General features: G+C 35.4%; 1 protein-coding gene across 12 annotated transcripts in view; it reads right to left on the bottom strand.

Annotated features, from left to right (window-relative positions):
- Nucleotides 1-17,344, bottom strand: part of LOC140617499 (NKG2-A/NKG2-B type II integral membrane protein-like) — a 63,643-nt gene continuing 46,299 nt past the window's right edge. For 3 of the 12 annotated variants that reach the window (XM_072799024.1, XM_072799029.1, XM_072799033.1), the window contains 2 exons: nt 6,326-6,429; nt 4,464-6,099 (listed from right to left, as the gene is read on the bottom strand). In XM_072799024.1, coding sequence (XP_072655125.1) covers nt 5,979-6,099; nt 6,326-6,429 — 225 coding nt within the window. In that variant the 3' untranslated portion in view covers nt 4,464-5,978. Of the gene's footprint in view, nt 804-4,461; nt 6,100-6,325; nt 6,430-11,581; nt 11,741-17,344 lie in introns of those variants that run through there. The other 9 variants (XM_072799026.1, XM_072799027.1, XM_072799025.1 and 6 more) reach the window with 6 other exon arrangements.

The following is a 17,344-nucleotide window of genomic DNA, read 5'->3' as shown; positions in this document are numbered from 1 at the left end:
TTTATCGATCACCTCTTCTTTCCATTATGGTGTAAAGTTGTCACATATATCACATCTTACATACATGGTAAACACTGGAAGAAATTTGCAAACTTTGCTTTCAATGGTCAAGCACAATGCAAAGAAATTAGCAGAAGATTGTCTTCCATATGTACCTCAATATTTATAACTTTACATGTCCTCATGCCTTCCCAAAGACCCAGTTTCCAAATGAAACTATTACATGTGAACCTGGGAAATTTCCTTCCTTTAGCACTTCTTGCACTGCAGGCCTGCTGGTGATAGATGTTCTGAGTAGTTGTTTGAAAATATCATTTACACTCATTCTGGAAGACCATTAATGATATGGAATTCTGGGTTGGCAGGGTTTTTTACTTGAGATGAATCTTCTATTACCTCCTAAATTTCATTATATGTAACGAGTGTGTAGGCATAGAAAGTGTTGTTATTCTCCTATTGCTTTTAATATCTGTTAATCGGCTTCAGAAATATGTCTACAATGTGCCCACTTGTGATTTAGTTTTTATTTTTATTTTTTTATTAAGATTTTGCTTGGTTTCCTGAATTTAACTTGGTGTTTTTTTTAACAAATTTGAAGTTGCTTCAGCCATTAATTCTTCAAATACTCTGTGCTCATCATTTCCCCCTCCTTGTAAGATACTAATTATGCATGTCACAACTTTTGGTATTATCATGTTGATCTTTCTTGTAAAAATTGTTTTTGAACACCTTCAGATTGCATCATTATTTTTCTCCAATCCAGAGCATTTGAGGGGGCAAAAGCTAGATGTTTACATGTTGCCCTAGGAGGAAGCACAAACACTGGCTGTAATCAAGGGCAGAGCAACATTTTTAAAATGCTATAATCTTATTTTGCGTCTGCCTGTCTGTCTGCCTATCGCCAAAACACAACGTGTCAGCTATAATCTTATTTTATCTATCACTTACACTCCTTAATGACCAGAAAATAAAATTTTCAGATTAATAAATTTAGTACCCAAGATTGGACAAACAACTTTGTCCTTTTCACATTTTCTTTGGAACTGAGGGCCTGCATAGAATATACTTTCTACTCGTCTGCAAAAAAGTAAAAGGGTGCTACCTTCCTCTGGATTTAGTACTGAAATGAGTACTGTTTATTTGGGATTGAGAACAAACCCATTCTATTCAATACCTAATACAGATTCTCAGAAAGTTAGACACAGAGAAAAGTATCATATTGATCTTTGTATCCTGCCTTCTCTGTGATTTTTCCCCTTTCTTCTTTCTTTTCTTTTTCTTTTTTTTTTTGTTTCTTTCCTTTTTATTAGTTTCAGAGACAGACTTTAGTGATTCATCAGGTGCATATAACACCCAGTGCTCATCATATCACCTGCCCTCCTTAATAACCATCACCTAGCTACCCCATCCAACAACCTTTCTCTACAGGAGCCCTCAATTTGTTCTGCATTATTTAGCATCTCTTATGGTTTACTTCTCTCTCAATTTTCATCTTATTTAATTTTTTCTTCTCATTTCTTACTTTCATCTGTTTTGTGTCTTAGATTCCACATATGAGTGAAATCATACGGTATTTGTCTTTCTCTGAGTGACTTATTTCCCGTAGCATAACACCCTCCAGTCCTATCCACATCATTGCACATGGCAAGATTCATTCTTATTAATGGCTGAGTAATATTCCAATTTATATAGACCACATCTTCTTTATCCATTCATCTGTTGATGGACATCAAGGGTTTTTTCATATTTTGGCTATTTTGGGCCAATGTTTGCTGCTCTAAACATTGGGGTGCACTTGCCCCTTCAAATCACAATGTTAGTATCCTTTGAATAAATATCATGTAGTACATTTGCTTGGTCATAGAGTAACTTTATTTTTAACTTTTTGTGGAACCTCCATGCTGTTTTCCAGAATGACTGTACCAGTTTGCATTCCCACCAACAATGTAAGAGAGTCAGGCACAACAATGCTGTCCACTCTCAGCACTTCCCCAAAAGAAGCCAAAGTAATGTTGAACAAGTAAATCAAAGCAGGATGAATCACACTTCTGGACTTCATGCTGTATTATAAAGCTATCATCATCAAGACAGCGTGGTCTTTTTTTTCTTAAGATTGATTTATTTGAAAGAGAGAAGGGGGAGGAGAAGAGGCCAAGGGAGAGTGAGTCTTCCACAGACTCCACCCTGAGCCCAGAGCCTGAGGCCAGGCTAGATCTCATGACCCTGAAGCCATCAACTGAGTCAAAAAGAGTCACCTAACTGACAGCAAGTTCCAGAAATATATCTGTGACACTCTATTTGAGCTTCACACTTGATTACCTCCATGAAAACATTTTTCCATATTTATATGTCTCCAGTGGTTTTGGTGGATCATCTAACTTAAGCTCACTCTACCAAAGATTTTCCATGGCTTCTTATGGGTACATGTGAGACATTAGGCACCTTCTTCAGAAGTATGTAGATATGTCAAAAAAGACTGGGGAAAAAATGGGAGGTGTTCTACATCACAATATTATTTTAAAGTAACTTCCCTCTTACTTTTCTTGCTTCTCAATGGTAAGAAATACATAGATGTGGGTGGGATACACAACACTGGTTGGGAAAGGGCATTTCAGTGTCTTCTTTCCCCAGGACCCAGTAGGTTCCCCAAAACTAGGATCCACACTGGCTATCTTGCCAAACCTTGACAATTCCTGTCAAAAGTTCTTTATTTCCAGAAGAGACAACATGTATAGAGGTCCAGAGTGAAACATTGGGTGAGGAGACTAGAGTTCTTGACCAATAAAGAAAGAACAGAAATTGCAACTTGATTGCAAATATGGAAATGCATGTCCAAAAAAACTTACCCTTGTATAGTGTCCATACATGACATGAACTGAATTTTTAAAACTCTGTTTTAAAATGAAAAAAAAATCTTCAATATATTTGATGGGATTGGTTAAGTCATATTATAGTTCTGATGCCCAGTGAAAGTAATATGTCATAAAAAATTGAGATTCAGACAGATGAGGGGAAGAAGATAGTATCAGAGCCTGAGTTTTTTGGAAATCAGTTTTTGTTGAATATTTGGAAAAGCAAAATAGGAAAATATTATCACATATACCAAGAATATCATGTGGTGATATTTTCAGGATAATTAGACATTTTATTACTGATCCTCAGATCAGCCATGTGGGGTGTCTACAATTATAGTCATCATGTCACAGGAGATGGAAATGAAGCAACAAGCTCTTAAGTCAAAATGCCTGATCTAGAGAATACTTGTGTGCCAAGAAGTACTGCCCAAATAATCTTCAAGTAACTCTGTGAATAAAATCTGTATCTATCATATTTCCCAGGACAGGAAATTGAGCTAGAACAGTTATATAAACTGACTCACAGGCCTAAAGTGTGCATTTAGAAGTTACATTGAAGAGGCATGGTTTCACTGCCAAAATCCTTAAACTTTACCCCCCTACTTGCTTATTCCCATTTGTAAATTGATCAGTGACCTTCTGCAAGCATCTATATGATGATGTTCACCACTCTATGAAACTACAACCTATTTGGCACTGAGGAGACAAAAACTAGATGAGAAGTGAAGAAAGTACTAAATTTTCCATCTATTTCCCAATACTTTTCTTTTACAAACCACCTTCTCTATCTCATGAAATATAATGAGAAACATATTCCTAAGGCCATTATGATAGATTAGGTTACTGTTCAATAAAAACTATATTATTACCATCTGGCCACTTTGAAAGGACTGCATCTTGCAGAAAATCCGTGTTGAGTTCAGCTACGTGACTTATTTTTACAATATAATGTGAGTGGAATTGTGATTGATATGGGTTCAGAGTACAGGCGATAAGAATCACATTTCTCTAGCCACTAATTTCTGCTATATAATGTCATATACCAGCTAACCTGCTTTTCCAAGAATCAAATAAATAAAAAAATGTCTGAGTTTAATGTGCACTCTTGAGCCACTCCCATGCATGCCAAGCCTCGATCACTAAAGCCAGTCAAAGAACAAACTGGTAAATTAGAAATAAATGCTTATTTTCCAATGTTAGTGCAATCTTGGCTTGTTTGTAGCCTAACTTTGGTAACTTAGTTATAGCTACCATTTACAATTATATGAATTTGATTTTGAATATTCATATAATTTCTCTTTTGAAGTATATAGAATCAGTATGGAATATGAAGAATGTCTATATTCAAAGAAATAGTTGTATATGCAATATGAATTTGTTTTGCAAATAATTATCCTGTTTAATTTCTCTCCCCCGCTTATAACTGTACTAGGGTAAAAATATCTAAACCATTATCAAATTACTAAAGTTTGTCATGAATTGTGGCAATACCAAAAATACCAAAATCTTCATACTTTTACTCTTTTATTCACTTTAACATTTTATTTTTTACATCAAATATTTTCTAGCATGAGTAGAGAGTGACAGAAGTGAGTTCCTAGAGACTTTAATAAAACCAGATACCTAAAAAAAAAAAAAAAAACCAGATACCTTCCAAAATATCTGAAATCCAGGTAAGGAAAGCAACACGCAAGAAGAAATATTAAAGGACATGGGTTATTTTTGATTGAGGAAAACCTAATCTCTATCAAAATGAATCTAATTTGAGTTGTGCTTTACTGAAAGTGATTCTGAAGATAATGTTGGTTCCATGATCTGAGGAAGTGGGGCAGATGTGAAAGGCTCTTATATAGCCACCCTGTGCTGGCTGCATGATCACCCTGAGTGCCTGTTAACAACTGAGTACTCTCAGCCCCACATCAATCCCTTACTGCCCTTACTGTTCTCTGATAATGGAGCTAGGTGCTATAAACTTCTCTCCTTTGTCAACTCACATGAGATTGAGTTATGTTGCTAAAGGCAATTGAGAGACAGTGCAGCAGAAATGGCTCTTCTTTCTGGTTTCTTGGTGTTTTCAGGGCCTTTTGCCAGTATGGCTTGGTAGCCAGCTGCATGCATACAGGGAGTCCTGTGAAATCTTCCTGCCTTCTGCTCTGTGCCTTCTAACACTCTTGCAGAGATTCATCCCTCTTGCCAATCACAGCCTGAGATTTATCTTCACCAAGTTCAGCCTGTGGACTGCGCAGCTGCTCTGTCCCAAGCCAATCTTGTGAGCATATCTGCCTTGCACCTGTGTGTAGGCACATTGTCTTCAATAACATCTACAACCCATCTTCAGAGAGTAGACCTGGCTTCCCAGTGATCTCTCCTTTGGGTCTTCTCCCTCAACCCTAAGAAACTCTTTATGATGTTCTTTATTTTAGCTGCCTTTCCTCTCAGCAGGCTTTCCCTTATAAATGGATAATAATTGTTTACCAAGCATCCCCTGGTTTCTGTCTCCTGACTAATTTTTATTCTGACTGATAACATTACCACTCTATGTGTTCAACCTTTATCTGCAGCCCCTGTGAGGGCTAAGACAAATCAATTAATTTGGAAATATAAGTGGATTGATCACCTTATTGAAGACTTTACAATAATACTCCTTGTCACAATAATTTGTAATTTATGTATATGTTATATATATGTATATATATAATTTAAATAGCTAAAGGTAAGAAATGCATATGTACCTTGAGTATATATTGTTTACAATAATATAGATAAACATTAAAAAATAATTCTGCAACATCATAATGAAACCTCAAGCATACTTTGGACTTTGGGTGATTATGATGAATCCACAGTGATTGGTAACAAGTGAACCATTCTAGTGAGTGATGCTGATAATGAGAGAGGCCATGTATGTGTGTATACAGTGACAATATAGGATAGCTGTGTACTTTCATCTTAATTTTGTTGTGAATCTTGTTCTAAAAATGATTTTGGAGAAAATATTTGTATGGCTATTGAAGAAATGAGAATTATGCTCTTTACAGATGGGGAGATAGCATTACACTAAAATAGGTAGCTAAGTTCTCAGATTTTATACATGGGGAGACAGTGTTATATGGAAATAGGTAGCTAAATTATCTGATGTTTACAAACATATGTTTTTAGATCTAAGCAAGATTCAAAACAACCTTTGTTTGAGTCAAAGTTGAAATATGGACAATTCTTGTTGCTCTCTGAAGAAATCGGCAATCTGAAAGAGAGAGATTATATCTCATTACCCTAAAAATATATAATACAATATTTTGAAGAATAAACAATTTAATTAGACTAATATATGCCTAAATCGGAATATTCCCCATGTAATTTTCCAATGGAAACACTTCAACAATTGTGTTTATATAATTGCTCACATTTGTACTTATTTGTAAGATTAATCCTTCTCAGGCATAAAATACAAAAGTTGTCATGACACTTACGCTTTAGAAAAGAAAGTGGAGACCTTTGTGCACACAGGTGAATTAATACTGATTCTTTGGTAGTCTATAATCCATGAAGAACGAATGAGGTGACTGAACAAAGACTATGAGAAAACAGTTTTTTTAGAAGTTAAATAAAAGCTCTTATACTCATTTGAATTTTATACCAAAATATAAAGTTAATTCTTTATATAATCTTTCAGATTATAATATAATGTTATACACTGGACACATTATAAAAATATCTTAGTAGGACTAAGTGAAGAAGACTAAGAAAAGTAACAATTTCAGGGTTCTGATAATTGATCAAAAGTCAGTAATAATTTGTGAAATATCTATCTTTGATAAACTCCTAGAGACTCAAGTAAGAAGAAGCACATCTGTAATCTTGTTACTTAGCACTGCTCTCATGTCTCCCTACCTGCTCATCCTAGCTCAGTGATCCAGATGCATGCAGTTGTATAATTTGGAGCAACTGCAAAAAGCAATAGTGCTGGTGCCATTGGAGAGAATTGATTAGCACTGGGGAAAGGAGAGAAATAGCCCATTGGTTTTTCAGCTCAAAGTGCTGATTTTGCTTGTTAATGAATGAGGAAAACTCGTATATTTACTAGTCAGAGGCTTTGGTCTTGGGTTAAGCACTGCAATCCCCATAAATATAATGGGAAGATATGTAAGAGTATAATAGAGGAGTTGACATGAGATCTCTATACACTTTTGGTCGATGGAAAAAATATGGGCACAGGGAGAGGAGATCAAGATGAAGCCAGTATACAGTAAAAGCAAAAGCATCCTTAAGACCTGATTTTAAAGCTGTGAGCACTCCTCTCCCACATTCACACACACACACACACACACACACACACCACATCACATCACATGGCATTGCAGAAGTAGAAATCCAACTGACTTGCATTGTTTGAACAGAGTTAAAAAAAAAAACTATGGACGATGTTGAAGCTACAAAATCACAAGGACAATGCCTAGGAATGAGATAAAAAATTTGAAAAAAAAGAATTTGGAAACACTGAAAAAAAAAAATATCAGTTGGCCTGACACCTGGGTGGCTCTGTTGATTCAACTTTTGCCTTAGGCTCAGGTCATGATCAAAGGGTCCTGGGATGGAGCTCTATGTTGTGCTCTGTGCTTGGCAGGGAGTCTGCTTCTCCTTCTACCTCTGCCATGCTGCTTCCTGTTTTTCTGTCTCTCAAATAATAAATAAAATATTTAAAGGGGATCCCTGGGTGCCTCAGCGGTTTTGCCTGCCTTTGGCCCAGGGCGCGATCCTGGAGTCCCGGGATCGAGTCCCGTCGGGCTCCCGGCCTGGAGCCTGCTTCTCCCTCTCCTCTGCCTGTGTCTCTGCCTCTCTCTCTCTCTCTCTATGTTTATCATAACTAAATAAAAATAAATTTAAAAAATATTTAAAAATGTATATCAGCAAGCCCACTTCAGGAAAAAAATTATGCTGTAAAGTTTATGTAACCTCAAAAATAATAAATCTAAAAACTGAAATAAAAAGAATAATTGCTAATGTTTCAAAAATATCTAAAAATTTTTAAAACCATGCAATGAACTTAGAAGATGTATTCTAAATTAGGGGAAAACATAGGTCAGCATAAACCTCTACTGGGTTATTATGTTACATTTATTAGAAAAAATGCTTTAAACTCATATTTAACAATATATGTATATTACAAAGAAAACTTAGTTCAGATAACTAAATGAACATATGATGGCCTCAACATAGCAAGTAGAGTATATCGAGAAATAAAATATATGAATAAACCACAGAAAAATTTTGTATTTATAAATGCATACCTAAATGAATTTCATTAATAAACTATGGAAAATTTGAGATGCAATAGAAAAAAACTGATGAATCTGAGGAAGTAGTAAAAAAAATTATTCACTCATAGAACGAGAGAAAAAGGAGAGCAAAATTAGCAGAGCTCGGAAATCCTCCAAATAGGAAAACCAGCATAGGTCTAAATACAGTCTGAGAAGGAGAAAAGAAGCAGGAGTTAAAAACATAAACCACAACCAGAAACACCATCGAAAGTTACAGTGAGTGAACAAATTCTTAAATGTATTCTAAAAATATTTTTTAACTTTAGAGGCTCAAGAAAGTAAAAATAACACAGAAATACAGAAAACAATGAAATGACTCTAGAACACATGCAAATACAGACCAAGTAATACTCCTGAGGGAACAGGATTATGAGGTGACTCAAGTCAGTGTGAAAATCATGGAATGAGTTATAGATCTTCCACCTCCAGCAGCCTTAGACCACATACCTACCACGGAATCCGTATCTGCACAAGACACTAGTTCACACTGGAGGGCAATGACAAGAGCAAGATGAAGGAATAGGATGGTCTAGGCCCTAAATCGCCAATGGAAAAAATAACTGAAAAGTGTATCTGAACATAAAGTATATTCACTCTAATCATTTTTGATGAGGACGCCAAGACCATTCAATAGGAAAGGGACTGTATCTTTCACAAACAGGATTGGGAAACAGACTATCCACATGCAAAAAATGACTGGACATTAATATTTACACCATATATTCAAACTAACTCAAAATGGACCAAAGACTTAAACATATCATGTAAAACTATAAAATTCCATAAACGGAACATGGGGGAAGTGTGCCAACATTTTGTGTAGCAACGATTTCTTGGATAAGCCAGCAAAAACACAGACCACAAAGGAAAAGTCCATTGTAGGCAAACGGGCTACTCCGAACTAAACATTTCTGTGCATGAAAGGGCATGATCAACAGAATGAAAAGACAGAAAGGGTGGGAAAAAACAATTGCAAAATTACATCTCAAAAAAGGAATTCATATCCAGAATACATGAAGAATCATCTAAGTCGATAAAAACACCAAAAAACAATCAACCCAATTACAAAATGGGGAAAGCCATTGACTCACCATTTTTCCAAAGAAAACATATAAATAGTCAAAAAGCATATGAAAAGATGCTGTGTATCAGTAATTATCAGAACAATGCAAATCAAAACCTCAATGAGATATCACTTCTACTATTAGGATGAATACTATCAAAAAAAGTGTCACTAAGGAGGTGGTAAAAGAGGACCCTTGTACATTGTGTTGGGAATGTAAATTTGTCAGCCATTATGAAAAACAGTCTGGAGCTTCTTCCAGAAATTAAAAATAAAATACCTTTTGAACCAAATCTCACAAGTAGGAAAATATCTAAAAGAATTGAAAGCAAGAGCTCAAATCTCACAAGTAGGAAAATATCTAAAAGAATTGAAAGCAAGAGCTCAAAAAGATATCATTATTTGTGTGTTTACTGCAGAATTATTTCCAACAGCCAAGTGGTAGAAGCAACTCAATTGTCCACTAATGGATGAACAGATCAAGAAAGCATAGTATATACATGACAATGTAATATTACTATTCATCCTTAAAAAGGAAGGAACTCCTATCACATGCTACAATGCAGATGAAACCAGAGGACATTATACCCATTAAAATCAGGAGGTCCACACATACATGGGGGAAAAAAAGTATATGATCTCACTTATATGAAACCTCTTTTGTAGTCTAACTGATAGAAACAGAAAATAGAATGGTGATTCCTAAAGTCTGAAGGATAGTGGAGAAAGGGAATTACTCCACAATGAGGATGACGTTTGAGTTTTACGAGGTGAAAGTTGTAGAGATCTGTTGGGCAACAATGTGTATATATTTAGCATTCCATAATTGTATGCTTAAAGTTGGTTAAAATGCATGATATAGTTAATAATAATCAAATTATCAAAAACGCCCAAAATGTCCAAGAATGATAAGTAGATGAAGATATATGCATACACAATGGAATATTGCTCACCCATCAGTAAGAATGAAGTCTTGCCATTTGCAAAAACTTGGGTGGAGCTAGAGTGTGTTATGTTAAGTGAAAAAAGTCCATCAGAGAAAGACAAATACTATATCTTTTCACTCATATGTGGAATTTAAGAAACAAACCAGATGAACATAGGGGAAGGGGAAAAAAGAGAGGGAAGCAAACTTAAGAGACCCTTAATTACAGAGACCAAACTGAGGGTTGATGGTGAGTATGAAGGTGGGGGATGGACTAAAATGGTGATGGGTATTAAGGAAGGCACTTGTTGTGTTGAGCTCTGAGTATTATATGTATCTTTTTAACCATTAAATTCTACACATGATGCCAATATTACACTATATGTAACTTAACTAGAGTTTAAATAAAAATTTAGGGAAAAAAGATGTATGATGCAGTTTATATATATATATATATATATATATATATATATATATAATACACATTTAGATTTTTTGTGATTCATTTATTTATGAGAGACACACAGAGAGAAGCAGAGACATAGGCAGAGGGAAAAGTAGGCTCCTCGAGGGAGCCCTATGTGGGACTGGATCCCCAAACCTGGGATCACGCCCTGAGCTTCTGAAGGCTGATGCTCAACTGCTGAGAGCCAGCCAGATGTCCCTGATGCAGTTAAATATAATGTAAGATGTGAGAATGTACAATTTCCAATATATCACAGTCTGGAAGAAACAAAACTTTGGAGACAGTGAAAGATCAGTATTTGACAGGGTTTGGCAGAGAAGGAAGGATGGATAGACAGAGCATAAAGGAATTTTTACGCAGTAAAACCATTCTGTATAACTCCATACTGGTTGATACATATCATTACATATTTCTCCAAACTCATAAAACACACAACATCAAGAGATAACCTTAATGTAAACGATGGTCTTTAGATGATAAAGATGTGTCAATATAGGTTTATTAATTGTAGCAAATGAATCTCTGCACTGAGGGATACTGAAAATGAGAGTCTATGTGCTACACATGCAGACAATAAACAAAAGGAGAATACAGAAAATCTATGCTTTCTCTGAGTTCTTTTGTGTTATGTGATTTTTTTGCCACAACTTAAAAAATAAAGAACAAACAAACAAAAAGAGATGATCTAGACAATAGCAAGAGAAAAACCACTCATTACAATTAGAAAAGTAACAAGATAAATAATAGATGAATTTTCACCAGAAATAATAAAGAAAAAAAAGGAAGGTCAAATTCAGAGCTGAACATACCAAAAAAATGAGAAACAAATCAACTTCGCCCCACAAAAAAAGAAAACAAAACAAAAGAAAATAATACAAAAAGACTCTTCAAACAAGAATTATAATTTCAGCAAAACAACTGATAAGATTTTTTGAAACCATCATAATGGGGCACCTGGGTGGCTCAGATGATTTAACATCTGCCTTGAGCTCACGTCAAGATCCCTGGGTCCTGGGAAGGAGCCATACCCTCCTCTCCACTGTTGGACTTCCTGTTCAGTGGAGAGTCTGCTTCTCTTTCTCCCTCTGCTTCTACTTTCTGCTCATTATCTCTCTGTCAAATGAATAAATAAAATCTTTTTTAAAAGCCATCATTATAGCACTGTATGGTCAAATCTATAACACTTTATTTTAGTTAGCATTTATTAATTTTTGTGATGCACTGTCATCGTGAATGCTCCATTTCAACTCACCAATGCGGGCTCATGAATACAGTCTAGGAAAAGACATGCATAATTAGTGTTCAGAAACTAGTCCTAGCTGAATTCAGTATGACATTCTTAGAAGTACATGTTCCCTGTTCTATAATAAAATAGTGTTCTATGAAGGCCTCATTAGTGATACTGTATCAATCAAGACACACTTTCAGCGCCCAGAGGACAGCTTGAATTGCCATTGTGGGATAGGCTGCCTGAGCTCTGTTCCCAGGTCGCTGGGACCTGACATGGCTTTATCAAAACACCACTGGATCCTGCTGCTGTCCTGTGATTGTTGCTTGGGATAAAGTTGAAACATTGACAATCATCCCTAGACTATGCTACTATGATACCCTTTCCTATGGCTCTGAGCACCCATTGAAGCTTATCATCCCAGAACCAGTGTCACTGCCAGACAGGGTCACAATGGTGAGATGCTAGGACACATATACAGTGTCCAGGAAATATGCGTACTTGTCTCCATCCTAGACACCAGTACCAATGCCACAGAAAGTGAACCTGATCACAATCACACAGGCACTATGGTAGTTCCATCTGTGCCTATCTTGGGCAAGAGATCCAATACTGTTTGAGGGCTCTGAAGGTGGCATGCCATACCACCACCAAAAAGGAGCCTCCCAGCAATATATGTTCCTCCCATGGGTAAGACAGGAGAAAGTGGATGATATTTCTAAAGTGGTCAAAGGGAATAACAACTGTCAACCAAGAATACATTACTCAGCAACTTCTCATTCAGAAATGAAGAGGAGATAGAGGCTTTCAAAGAATCCTCAGGGATGGCTTGTCAAAGTTTCAACTCTCACCCCAGATGGCAGTCAGAAGTGAGCAGCAGCATCACTCCAGTGGTAGCCTGTTAAAACCATGTGTCAGAAAAGAATTTAACCTAGTCCTACCCTTTAAAAACTCCTTTTAAAGAAAAGCTAAAAGGAATTTTAAAGGTGAAAAAAGAGATGAAAATAAGTACCATAGAAACATATAAAAATATAATATCACTGGTAGAGACAAAAGAAAAACTGTCCTTGGGACGCCTGGGTGGCTCAGTGGTTGAGCATTGCCTTCAGCTTGGGGCATGATCCTGCAGTCCTGGGATCAAGTCCCACATCAGGTTCCTTGCATGGAATCTGTTTTTCCCTCTGCCTATGTCTCTGCCTCTCTCTCTCTCTCTCTCTCTCTCTCTCTCTCTCTGTCTCTCATGAATAAATAAATAAAATCTTTTTTAAGAAAGAAAGAAAACATATCTTTGAAATAGGTGTCAGCTATGATTTCTTGGACGTCTTGAAAAGACAGGCAAACCACATAGAAAAATAGGACTGCATTAAGCTAATGTACACAGCAAAGAAAATAATGAGAGTTGAAAAGATGTTGGAAGAACAATGTACAGAACAAGGAAAAAATGTAAACCATTTATCAAATAAGGGAGCAATATCCAAAATATATAAAGAACTCATTACAATGCAATAAAAGAGAAAATAATACAATTTCAAAAAATGGCAAAGAACCTAGGTAGACATTTTTATGAAGACATACAATTGGCCAATAAGTTCATGATAAGTGCACAGAATCACTAATCATCATGGAAATGCCAATCAAAACCACAAGAGATATGACCTCTAACCTGTTAAAATGGTTTCTTCCAGAAAGATAAGAGAATATTGGTGAGGATGTGACGAATAAGAAATCCTTTGCAGGAAATGTAAATTGGTGGCTGTATAAGGGAAAATAGTATAGCAACTTTTCAAGCAATTACAAATAAAACTATCATATGAATCCGCAATGTCACTCTTGCGTACATATTTAAAAGAACTGAAATCAGTATCTCAGCGGCATATCTGCACACCCATGCTCATTGCAATGTTATTCGCGATAGCCAAGATATTGAAGGAAACTAAATATCTGCCAACAGATAAATGGTTAAAGAAAGTATGATACACACACACACACACACACTGAAATAGTATTCAGTCATGAGAGAGAAGGAAATCTTCCCATTTGTGAAAAATGAATGGACTTTGGAGGCATTCTCTTAAGTGACAAAAGTGAGGCAAGATCGACAAATACTGTATGGTGTCACTTACGTGTAGAATCTGAAACACTGATCTAGTAAAATCAAAGAATAGAATGTTCTTTACCAGGAGCGGCGTGGGGAGGAAGGGGGAGATGTTTAAGAATACAAAATTATAACCAGTAGTTAATAAGTTCTGAAAGTTTTGTGTACAATATAGTGATTATAGTCAGCATTACTCTATTATAAATCTCAAAGATCCTGTGATTAAATCTTAGCTGTTCTTGACACCCACAAAAAATGATAAATATGTGACATAAGAGAATTGTTATCTAAGATTACCATAGTAATCACGCTGTAGTATATAAATGTATCATATGAACACATTTATGCCTTTAATTTAAACAATGTTATGTCAATTATATCTCAACAACACACACACACACACAAAAACAACCCAAAAGTATATTTGTGATACCTACGGCTCCTACTAAGGAAATAAGAATATAGCTGAGACAACAATAGAGAAATTAAAATGGAACCCTAAAATAAGATGTTTAATACAGGTAAGGTGGAAGAAGAAAACAAAACCTAAACATAGAATGACAGCAAATGAGAGACCTAAATCCAACCGTCCCAGTAATGACACTCATGTGAATTAAATAAGTATTCTAGTAAAAAGACAGAAATTGTCACTCTGAATAAAAATGTAAGATCTATCCATACCCTCTCTGTAACACACACCTTAGACCTAAAGATAGAACAGGTGAACATAAAAAGATAGCAAAAGATCTACAAACAATAACCCCAGAAGTGAGCACAAACAGCTATTCTAATATCAGACAGTTGCTATTAAAACAAGAAATATTATTAGAAAACAAAACAAAAACATTTCTACACACTAAGGCTGTCAATATGAGAAGATAAAACAATGATAAACATCTATTATTCACCTAAAAACAGAACCCTTAAATACAAGAAATAGAAACTGACTGATTTGGAAGGATAAAGAAACAATTCAGTGGTACAGTGGAAGACTTAAAAGATCTTCTGTAAATAAGTGATAACACAGCAAGTCACAAAATCAGGACGATGGAAGACTATCAAAACCAGCTTGACATAATTGACATATAGAAGGGGTTTAGGTCATAAATAAGGATCAAACATTTCAAGGATGGAGATATTCAACGTATATTCTCTGAAGACAAAGGAATAAATTAGATGCAACAACAGAAAGAAATTTGGGGGATTTCCAAACCTGCGGAAAGTGATACACTTCTGAAAAATTTACAGTTCAGGGATGAAATCTATGAAAATACCTTGTACTAGATGACAGAGATTACCTTGTGCTGGACGACTCTGAACAGAATATTTCAAGACTTTTATGGGGAAACTAAAGTAATGTTTAGAGACAATTTGTAGCTTTCTCACTTAGAAAAGGAAGAACATTAGAAATGCATGATCTGAGTAGCTTCCCTCTCAAGTAGCTATACAGAGAGGAGCCAATTGAAGTTAAGGAAGAGAAGATAAACACATACTTAGCTGAAAGCTGACTGTGAGGTATGGATAGCAGAATAACTCACGGTAGCCCCAAAGGATGAATGCTCAAATATTCAAGGGCATCAGCAATAGAACGGATTCTGACTGTAGTCGAATCAGACAATGGAACAGCAAGGAGTTTGGGCAATTTAAACTTCACGCAAATACATGAATAAATCACACATTTAGCTTCCCCTAAAAATGTCAAAAATAAAATATACATACTATATGTTTCTATTTATGTAAATGTTTTGTAAATGGAGATGAGAACATGAGAGGGCATTTCACAGTGCTGGTAGAATCATTTTCATTCTGTGTAATGTGACACTTGAAAATTCAGTCATTTGTTGGCATGTTTTGCACGTGCACCCATCTGTTGCACATTATTCCACTAAAAAATTACTGTAAGGCATTATTATGAAAATATGCAAATATATAGAAACTAGACAGAAAATTGAAGAAATCTTACTAAATACAACTTTTGAAAACTAAAACAGAAAAAAAATATCCAATAACATACAACTTCTAATATAATTTAGTTGTAATTCAGAAAGCTTTGCATACTCCGTTACAGAATACTTAGACATTTGTGAATGACAGAAGTGTAATGCTAAATAAAAACCAAACGGAAACTGTTGTAGGGCAAAGAGTCGAATAAAACCCATTGTAATAAAAAGACTATTTCTAAAGTATGAAATTGACATAAAAATATGTAGCAAGGTTAATGAAACTAAATAGACAGAGCATAATTTAGACCCAATCATATATGGAATGCAGGTTTCAACAAACATACAGTCATTCCATGGATAAAATATGTAGTCTTACAACAAATGCTGTGGAAACAATCCAGTGACAAGTAATATTAATTATATATATATGTATATATACTTTATATTGTAAACAAAATGCTAAAAATTTATCATCCAAAGTGTAAATGATAAACTTACAAGAAGATGTATTAGAAAAAAACACCTATCCTATAATTGAACAGATATTTCTTAGAAAGAACCATAGAAGCATGATCCATGAAAGAACAATTTGATGAAGTGTAGGTCGTCAAGATAATTTCTGCTCTTAGAAGAGAAGAGACTTGAGAGGAAATATTTACGGATCATACATCTCATAAAAGACTTGCTGCCAGGATACATGCAGAATTCTCAAAGCAAAATAAGAAAAAGTAAAAATATAAACAAAATATGCCAAGAAGCTGCACCAAAATCATATATGGAGGGCAAAAGAGTACAGGGAAAGATGCTCAACACTATTAAAATCTGGAACATTCAAATTAAAACCCCTACAAATCAGTGCTTGCTTCAGCAGCACATATTACTTAAACCCTTACAAATCAGACTTCCTGTACCAGAAAGATAGGATGTGGTTTTCCTTGTATCTCCCCCAAATTAGCTAAAACCCCTGGGCATTATGTGTAAAATGATACAGGAAGATTCAGGCAGGTGATGAGAAAGCTGACAGAACCAGGTACTATAGAAATGAGAAATGAAATGCCTGTGAGTGCCCTGGAATTTCTCTCTACCTCATATATCCCAGACTGGTGCCAGAGAGGCTGGCAATCCACAGACACCCACGGTACACACAAAAGCCCCAAAAATGTTTTCTTTCCTCTCCAGTCAAAATAACAGGAAAAAGGCATGCTAGGAAAACAGAAAAATTTAGACACTAAGTGTATTATTATTCCAATCAAAAACCATTGACTATCCAACAAAAATATCAAACTCAGGAATGTCAGGGGAAATCAAGACATTCTCTGATAAAAGAAAACTAAGAAATGTGTCACCACCAGACCCACTCTCAAAGAATTGCTAAAGGGAATTTTCTAATCAGAAATTAAATGATAAAAGAAGGAAACTTGGATCATCAAGAAAAGGAACAAAAGAAAGAA

This window comes from Canis lupus, chromosome 25, assembly GCF_048164855.1.
Source record: "Canis lupus baileyi chromosome 25, mCanLup2.hap1, whole genome shotgun sequence".
Classification (NCBI taxonomy): domain Eukaryota; kingdom Metazoa; phylum Chordata; class Mammalia; order Carnivora; family Canidae; genus Canis; species Canis lupus.
Note: the sequence above shows the minus strand (reverse complement) of the source record. Positions and strands in the feature narration are given on the sequence as shown.